At 35.5% G+C, this 9,449-nt stretch overlaps 2 protein-coding genes across 2 annotated transcripts; both read right to left on the bottom strand.

Annotated features, from left to right (window-relative positions):
- Positions 1–299: 299 nt before the first annotated feature.
- LOC147552414 (uncharacterized) lies at positions 300–1,464 on the bottom strand. Its single transcript, XM_086671238.1, has one exon. It carries the CDS (start codon positions 1,152–1,154, stop codon positions 510–512), a length of 645 nt encoding a protein of 214 aa, XP_086527364.1. The 5' UTR covers positions 1,155–1,464; the 3' UTR covers positions 300–509.
- Positions 1,465–3,059: 1,595 nt separating this feature from the next.
- LOC147552413 (nitrate reductase [NADH] 2-like) lies at positions 3,060–8,889 on the bottom strand. Its single transcript, XM_086672352.1, has 4 exons — positions 7,723–8,889; positions 7,454–7,594; positions 4,980–5,212; positions 3,060–4,739 (listed from the first exon to the last, which is right to left on the bottom strand). Exons 1-4 carry the CDS (start codon positions 8,789–8,791, stop codon positions 3,414–3,416), a joined length of 2,769 nt encoding a protein of 922 aa, XP_086528478.1. The 5' UTR covers positions 8,792–8,889; the 3' UTR covers positions 3,060–3,413.
- Between the last annotated feature and the right edge of the window lie 560 nt (positions 8,890–9,449).

Genomic DNA, 9,449 nt, shown 5'->3' with positions numbered 1-9,449 from the left:
TGTTAAGTTCTTATTGAACAAGCGAAAATGGGGGTGAACATTCACACTTACATACCCGGCTTAGTTGGTTGAGTGCTCGTAGAGTGCTCGTAGAGTGCTCGTAGAGTGCTCGAGTCAAGGTCATTGACCCAACTCAAACCATACCCCACCCGCTTATGGGTTTTTTGTCGTGTGCTTTTAGCTGTGGCCCTCCAAAGTAATAGTCTAAATAAGTAAGAGTAAAAGTCGTGACTATGACTACAAATGTACAAAGAACAACTATGGGTCACTAAAACTTTTTTATTTTCAAAAATGTCACATATTTCCATCTATAAAAACCCTAACTCACCTTCACCTACAAACACAAATACTTTTCTTAGTACTACTAAGTACTAACTATCTTTCAAGATGGCTTCTTCCATGGAATTAACTTCAACTATTCTATTTCTCTCACTAAACCTTCTCTTTTTCACTTTGGTCTCTTCAACATATGTTCCATGCCCACCTTCACCACCACCAAAGACTAAACATCATACTCCCCCTAGTCCTAAACATTCTACACCAAAAACCCCACCCTCAACTCCCCCTCCTATGCATTCTACACCAAAAACTCCACCCTCAAGTCCCCCTCCTGTGCATTCTACACCAAAGACTCCACCCTCAAGTCCCCCTCCTATGCATTCTACACCAAAAACCCCACCCTCAAGTCCCCCTCCTGTGCATTCTACACCAAAAACTCCACCCTCAAGTCCCCCTCCTATGCATTCTACACCAAAAACCCCACCCTCATGTCCCCCTCCTATGCCTTCTACACCACCAACCCCACCCTCAACTCCACCTCCTATGAGTTCTCCACCACCAACCCCACCCTCAACTCCACCTCCTATGAGTTCTCCACCTTCATCCAATTCTTGCCCTAGGGATACCCTAAAATTAGGTGCTTGTGCTAGTCTATTAAGTGATTTAGTACATCTAGTTATAGGAACACAATCTAATAGTCCTTGTTGTAGTCTCCTTAATGGTCTAACTGATCTTGATGCTGCTCTTTGTTTATGTACTGCTGTAAAAGCTAATGTACTTGGAATCAATCTCAATGTCCCAATTACCCTCAGTGTGATTCTTAATGCTTGTGACAAGAACACTCCATCTGGTTTCCAATGCACATAAGAGGTCATATAAGTGTATGATTTGGTTCTTTCGATCGATAAGTTTTTACTTTGAAGACTTTAGATATCATTAATTATGTGCGTAATATAATTATGTTCGTTCATGCTTTATATTTCTTATTTGATAGTAGTTTGATTTTTGTGTGTGTGTGTGTGGTTGGTTAAGGTTAGTTTGAGTACCATCTCAACAATATTCCTTAGTAATTGTTGTATTTTAAGCTTTCATTTTCCATTTTAAACGAAATAAGGAAATGTACTATGGAGGCTAAAGTAATGAATAAAATAAAGTTCCCATTTTGTTATTAAATATTGTAGTATTAGTTTGTATTCATGTATTTTTTTTTCTTTAGTAAATTTTGTGTCGGTCGGATTGAATATCTTTGAGAGAGAGAGAGAAGAAGAAGAGATTAGCCAACTAATATTATTTGATAAAGCATTTTGAGATTTTGAGATACTACTTTTGTGAGAATAGTCCCACATGGAGAATGGGTAACTAGCAACCAAGAATATAAAGTATAGGTCCTCTCCACTCATTGCCAATTGGTTTTGAGTTGGATGGTCACAAACTTAACATGGTATCAGAGCTAGGCCCACACGTGATAGGCTTAAAAGCCACACGTGCTCCACGTCACCCATAAAGAAAAAAAAACACGTGTTAGGCTCAAAAAACCCCACACATGAGGGGGCGTGTGAGAATAGTCTCACATGGGAGAATGGGTAACTAGCAACCAAGAACCTAAAGTATAGGTCCTCTCCATTCCAAACCAATTGGTTTTGAGTTGGATATCACAAACTTAACACTTTTCTCAAGCTAGCTTATTTTTTTTATTTTCCTTCATGTTATTCGTTCTTATTAACTTTAATTCTACGATACCTATTTTTAGATACACTTAGTTTTAGAAGATATCGAGGAAAATTTTGGTCAAAATACGAAGAAAAAAAAAGCAGACAATTAGAGGTCTTCAAGAGGATACTACCATAAATGAATTATCATCTTGAGGACCTCTAAACTAACTACCTTAATGTCATCGATCATTATAGTTCATATGGAGTCTCCATTAGAGATGGACTTTTAACAAAAACTCTTCATAATGTAACGAGCCACACAATATTCCTAAGATTGTGTCTACTATTGGAGATTCATTTGAGTTGTAGGAATCCATCCTTAACATTCATATAAAATTTCCGAAGTTGTATTGAAATACGAAACGGAGTTAGTGTGTATTTTCTTTTCTGAAAATACAAAATTGTATTAATAAATGGTGCCAAAATAGTAGTATGTAATATCGTGTTACAATATGCTCGCATAAAATTAAGAAACGAAATTACATGAAAAGTAAGGCATCCCAATTAAGAATGAAGTCGAAACTCCAGTGTTTCTCTTCCAATCTTTCATTTGTTGTTCATCCAAAGACGATAGTTTTGGTGAACTTATCAATTGGTGGGGCACTCCTGTTCGAAATCGAGTGAGACAATTATTCATTCCCGACCATACCGTCCAACTAACCGTTGTCAGGTCAACACTTGGTTGCTCAAGTGATTGATAGCGTCGACATAAACTCCAAACCCCTAGAGGTCCCAGATTCGATTTTTAGAGGAGGTGGAATTCATGGTTATTGAATTTGAGTTATTAAAGGTATAAATAACATAATAAGTTTGTCGAGCTTTAGGCTCTATGTTGTTCGGCTTTAGGTCTCTAACATTATTGGTTTAGCTTAGGCAGTTATCCTGCTTATCACATCTTGATTATGTATCAATTCCTTGTAATGACGTAGGTCGTAGTCGATTTCTAAAAAAAAGAAACTAGTCGTTGTCAAAGTACACAGTCGAGTAATATGTCTTTTAACTTCTTCACGGAGACCGTGACCCATATTCTAAAAAGTTGACCATTGATCGGTTAAAAGTTTGATATTATTTCAAGTGAAGTGAATATATTTCGAGAATATTATTTAGTCTAATCTTGACTAGAAATTACATTATATACATTGAAACATCTAAGTTTAAAGATCATGACTAGATATGTAAACACTAGTTTCCACATTTGTTTTTTTTTTTTTAATTCTAAAATAAAACTAAAATGGACTAAAAATTAAACTAGCACCAACACTCACATTATGAGACCTAATGCTGTAAACAATTACATGCACCATTGGTTATATACAATAACTAATGAACTCACTTTCTCTCTTAATCTCTTTAAATATATATTACCCATTTCTCTTCCTTTTGATGAGTTCCTTTCTAGTTCTTCAAGTAGTACAACTTAGGTTAAAACACCAACAAAGAATTCTTGACATCATAATTCATCTTCTCTAAGTTTGGTGTAACTGCAAATTGAATCATAGGTGGTGGTCCACAAGCCAACACCAATGAGTCGTCCGATGATGAGGGAATATGTTCTCTAAGAATCTCTTCTGTTATGAAACCAACACTATATTTCCATCCTTCTCTCAATGGTTTTTCGACGACATACCAAACCTTTAACCTATCTCCATACTTCTCAGCCCATGCATCAAGTTCTTCTCTTAATAAAATATCATCTTCGGTTCGGTTAGCATATACAACGTACATGTCGGTATCATCTTCGGGATCTTTCAATATTGCTTGCATTACTTGGTACATTGGGGTAATACCCGTTCCACCAGCGAGCATTCCGAGTCTTTTCGCAAACTTGTGTTTCCCTTGAACGGTGAAATTCCCTCGGCCCGTATATTCAATGTGCCCTAATGGACCTTTAACATCAAGAGATGAACCTAGAGTTAGAGACTCCAAGTATTGAGACATGATACCTCCATTGGGAAACCTAGGGTGCACTCCATTGAAGTAAATTTTGACTACTAGATCAAAATACCCAACTTCATCAATAGTACTAGTTGGAGTGTATGCCCTCATACAAAGCTTGTCATTGATAGTAGCACAGAGGAAGATATGTTTTCCAACAGGTAACCCAAGAACTTGTTCTGAAGAAGGTAACGCGAATCTGAATAGGCGAACGTCATGAGAAATCGAGGTTTTCATGATAAGTTTGCATTGAATTTTCTCGCGAGGGACTAAAGCTATAGGTCTAGAAATTGTTTCTTTGATTGGAGCAAGGTGGGTAAGGTTAGAAGAGCCATGAACCGAGTTATTTGGCGATGAAGATGAGTCAGATGTGTAACCAGTTGAGATAAGTTCACCTATCCTATAATCTTCAAGTAGATTCTTAGCTTTATCGGAATGAATTGCATCGAATTCTTCAGTACAATCTGTACCTGCATTGATGAGGATACTATCTGAACCACCAGGATGATCCTTCAAGAACCTAGTACAATCATAGACATGACCATGAACAACGATCCAAGCTGAGTCGGCCGAGCTGTGCTTTCTCACCTCAGATATGGAGTACATTTTTGAAGTTGTGATCATGAATGGTGTGGAGAGACTCTTCTTAAGTGTATTCGAAGTTTCGGCAGATTCAAGATGTTTTTGCTTAACCATCCATCCACCAGGTTGGTTTCCTGCTTGAGTTGGGTGTTCGAAAACGAGTCCTATTTCTCCTTTGTGTGGTTTGCATATGTTCGTTTTAACTCGGAACCAACAATTATTCATCATGCCCTGTCCATATACAATCTGTATATTAAGATTCATCCTCACAAAAAATTACATATTAAATTGAGATCATCTAGACCTTATTCATATGTACTTGGATAAGGGTGCAACTTGTATAAAAAAACCTAAAAAAAGACCATTTCGACTTTTAACTAATTAGACTAGTCGGATTCAGACGTGTCAGACTCAGACGAATAAGATTCAAACAATATTAAAAAAAAATAACTAAATATAAGAAAATCTTACCATGACATTCCAAATAAGTTTTTCAGGTTGAGTGCTGAGAGATTCATCCCAAGCTCTAACAGCAATCTCCTTGGCACCAAGCAAATCAAGGACTTCAACTTCAAGAGACCAGAAGCACCAACACCAGTATTTCCCATACTTGTTTGGCTTCTCTGGATGATCCAAGGTGCCTACTAGCCATGTCTCTCCACCATCTAAAGTCACTTCCACACGTGTCACCTTCTTACCTCCTCCTACAGAATAAAAAATTAGAAATTATTATTATTTTACCAATCTTTTCATTACATTACAGTTCATCAAAAAAAAAAAATCTTTTCATTACTATAAAAAGTTCTGCATTATGTCTAATTTGACCCTCAATCTGACCAACTCGAAACTTAAACCCCTATATTGGGCAGTCATAAACCGATATTTGTTCCATTATTAAACCCATATGTTAAGAGAGGTAGTATATAATTACTTATATGCGTTGAATAATGAAAATTCTATCACTCTGGACTGATTACTTATAATTACTAACATTGTCTACATGGTGCAGATTATGTTGGACATAAAGAGTCTGTAGGTGGTTTTTCAAGTCTACTGTCAAATTTCAGGACTCAACCCTGGACAGGCGGTGGAAACCAATTTTTCGTAGTCTTATAATACGCTCACATAACTAAATCTTCCATGACGTGATGGAAAGAACTACCTACTAAGTAATAAATAACAAACTAAGTACCTAAAAGAGAGTAATATATATTAAGGGGGGATGAAACCAATTTGAATAAAAAATAGTAGCATGTGATAGATTCAAGAAACTGAAATTGCAAGAGCCAATAGAAGGCAGTGGAGGACAAAGAAAGAAGGGGCAGTGTGGAAGAAAGAGACATATAACAACAAGTCTTTCTTCTTCTTGACCTTTGGGGTTGGTGGAGGTAAACTACACTACTTCCTAGAAATGAACAAAGGGTACCACCCTTGATTTCAGTTTTTTCTTATCTCTGTCAGAGAAAACGTTCATACTCCTTTTTTTCCTCAATTCTTTTTTCTGTTTTCATTATTAGAAACTGTCTCCTACCTTCCAACCACCACATAAACCCACTTTTTATCATATTTATCCTCCCTAGACATTTAAAATATGGGAAAAATATTTGTTGCATGCAGATTATTTTGCATATAATTTTATTTTTCTTGAATATTTATTATAAACTTATTAGTAAAAACTAAAATAACTTTTTTTTAAAAAAAATTGTATTAATAAGTACTATTAAAGACGGTATTTCAACAAAAAAAAAGAAAGAAAAAAAATGTACTATTAAAGATGGTATTATTTTTTAAATAAATTATTCGTAAAATTCGATTATCGTTATCTAATTTTTACTGAAATTTTAATACCACAACTAAAAATTAAAATATAATATCTTTTATCAACTACGTAAAAAGTTTATATGTTTGTTTTATAAATTGCTTCTCTTGTACCAAGTATTTGAATTATATTCAAATCTAATTGTCTACCAGCTTACCCACTAAAGTGATTCTTTTCTGTTGTCGAATTCCTAATCATCTATTTAATATTAATCTATTTAATATTACGAATGAATCTGTGGACGAAAAATTGAAATTTAAAAGTAAGTAAAAGATATGAGGGTCCACATTGGCCTTTTGTCTCCTTTGAAGTCTAATTCAAACCCACTAGTTAAAAAAGTTAGTGGTTTACCTATAACACACTTGGATCTAATGTGAAATATAATTTATTAAAATTATATTTTATTCTATTAAATACACAAAGTAAGAAAAGGTATTGTTTGATTAAGTATTGTTTTGAATGAAAAACAAAACTTTTTAGCTTGATTTAAAGCAATTTGTCTAAATACTTTCCTTAAACTCAAACGCTTTTACTTTGAAGACAAAGAAATGTTTCTTTTGACATATTAAAGAAACCGATTATTCAAGTTTTCGTTTTGAAATGGTACACTGAAAGGGACCCAAACCCTAAAAGAAAATCATTAGTTAACTTCTTACGTAATAATGCCTACCACACCTATCTTCTTCAACGATATTAAATATCTTCGTCAAAATATTAGTATTTGCTTTAAGTAGTGAAGTGTCAAGTGTGCAATTTATCGTTGTGTTTTTGTAGATAATCTTGCTTAAGTAGAATAGTTCTTTGAAAACTAAATTTCTCAAATACAGAACTATTTTAGCAAGAAAATTTGAGCACCACTAAATTTTGTAAATAACTAACAGTAATAATTGTAAAATTTTAATGAAGAAGGTGAAAATACAAGAAATGCCAAAAAGATTAATATATAATTTCAACAAAAAAAGAAAGCAACTTGCATAAACAGAATTGACTATTCCTGGAAAGATGTCAAAAGTAAACAAGAGTAAGGTCCACCAAAATTAATATACCTAAACTTTGTAATATATCATGTAATGTTCTTTGTATAATTGTGTGAAAAAACTAAAGATTATGGATCGAAAATACTCACCCGAATATGCATATCCTCTTAACGTGTACGGCCTTGTTGTAGTTGCACCATTGATAGGAAGAATCTCTTCATGACAAGGAGTTGTAATCACCGAGTTTATATTCAATTCGTTAATTACGTATTCTGGTTTATACCACCAACCTGTTCATACAATCCAACAAAAAAATAAATAAGATAATGGATAATAGATAGATACACAAAGTCAACATGTCATTTTATAAATCTTGTTATAACAATAAAATGACAATACGCAATCTGCAAATATGTACCTTCTGAGTTTGCTAGTTCAGCGTCTACATGAGAAGGTAAAACACGATTATCCATAAAATGGTAATGACATTGAGATTCTTGTGTAGTCACGAAGATTCTCTTCAACCATTTAACCATTCGACCACCAATAAAACCAGGAATAATCATTCGTACAGGATAACCATGATCTGGCGATAAAAGCTCGCCGTTTTGCATATAAGCTAATATAATGTCTCTTGATGGATCCATAGCTATCTCCTTCCTAATACTAGTACCATATTTAGATCCACCACCACCAGCCAAATCCTCAGCTCCTTCGAAACAAACGTTAAGGGCACCCTTATTTTTACTCATTACACCACAACGTTTAAGAATGTCACATAATTTAACACCCCTCCAAACTGAAGTTGATACACCACCACCCCCCCAATTAAACCCAATTGTCTGTTTAACCATATTTTGTTCTTTACGTCGGTTACCAGCACAAACAAGAGTAACAGGAAACTCACGAATCGGGAAATCGTTAACGAGTTGATCCATACTGAGTTTTAAAGGCCTTTTCACAAGTCCAGAAATCTCAACCGTCCAATCTTCCCATTTGCATTTAGGAACTGATCCATGGTTACGAACGTAGTGAAGTGGGACAGGTGTAATGAATCCATGGTGCATGAGTCGAGTCAGTGGTGCTTCCGAGTTGAATGGGTGTTTACCTGTTAAACGAATCATTGATGGATTTCTTTCTATCCAATTATCAGCCGTTAATTCATCTCTTGGATCCAAAATCGACGGTTCAATTTCGTTGTTGAGTTTAGCGAGTTGTTGTTTACTACACTGAGTTGACTCGTCATCACTCGACGAGTCATCATCATCTTCTTCTTCTTCTTTCTTTGTAGGATCAGGAGGAGGAGGAGGAGGAAGAGGGGTACGTTGTTGGTGGTTTAGTACTTCCAATGGGTGGTAAGTAAAACCACGACGAACAGGTGAGTCGGATCGGTGGTTCGTTTTTTTATAACCACGAACCACCGATGTTAGACTACCATTACCCGATTCCATTCGACTAAACTGCATTTTTTCAACAGATGCTGCCATTGAAATATCTACTTTGGAGGAGAGATTGGTTTGAGTTTCTCTCTCTCTCTCTCTCTCTCTACTTTCTCGGTTGAGAGAAATGGAAGGCCTGACTTCCGCTCTATATATAACCGTTATTAGTCATGAAAAAAGTGATAAAGATAGGTTTGATGGGTCCCGTTTTAACGGCTTACGTCATCCGTTACATATAAAATGTGAGGCCAAGTTGAGCCGGATGAGGCCACACAAAATATGATACAAATGGTTTTAATTTGGCTGTTTCATATTATTTGTTGGTCTTACGACACGAGTTGGTTGTCCCATTGAAGTTACAATATTTCATCAAGGAGTCGGATAATTAATTTTGACGGTTATAATAGTCTCCTGCAACATGTGTTATGTTGTTCACTACCCTTTGGTGCAGTGGTTGGATACTCCTCTTAAGTCCGTGAAGTCGTGCGATCGAGTCTCGGTGGAAGCGGGTTGTCATCAAAGGATTTATCCCGTGGTAACAAGATTTATCTCATGTAACAAGATTTATATAGTAAATATAATCTAATGAAATTTATCTTCATATGCATGTAACACTTTGGTTTGTACTGCTAGTAGACACTTGAAACTTGATTCGGGTGTATCAGAACCACTATGCTATATGCCATGTAGGTAGGACTTCGAATCT

This window comes from Eschscholzia californica, unplaced genomic scaffold, assembly GCF_041429995.1.
Source record: "Eschscholzia californica isolate CP2 unplaced genomic scaffold, dmEscCali1.0.p SCAF_3, whole genome shotgun sequence".
Lineage (NCBI taxonomy): Eukaryota > Viridiplantae > Streptophyta > Magnoliopsida > Ranunculales > Papaveraceae > Eschscholzia > Eschscholzia californica.
This window is presented reverse-complemented; position numbering and strand designations above follow the sequence as displayed.

Coding starts and splice junctions, on each gene's coding strand:
- LOC147552413 (XM_086672352.1), bottom strand. CDS start 8,791: ATGGCAGCATCTGTTGAAAAAATGCAGTTTAGTCGAATGGAATCGGGT. Junction 5,213..7,453: donor AAGAGGATATGCATATTCGG/GTGAGTATTTTC, acceptor TTTATTCTGTAG/GAGGAGGTAAGAAGGTGACA. Junction 4,740..4,979: donor AACTTATTTGGAATGTCATG/GTAAGATTTTCT, acceptor GTATATGGACAG/GGCATGATGAATAATTGTTG.
- LOC147552414 (XM_086671238.1), bottom strand. CDS start 1,154: ATGACCTCTTATGTGCATTGGAAACCAGATGGAGTGTTCTTGTCACAA.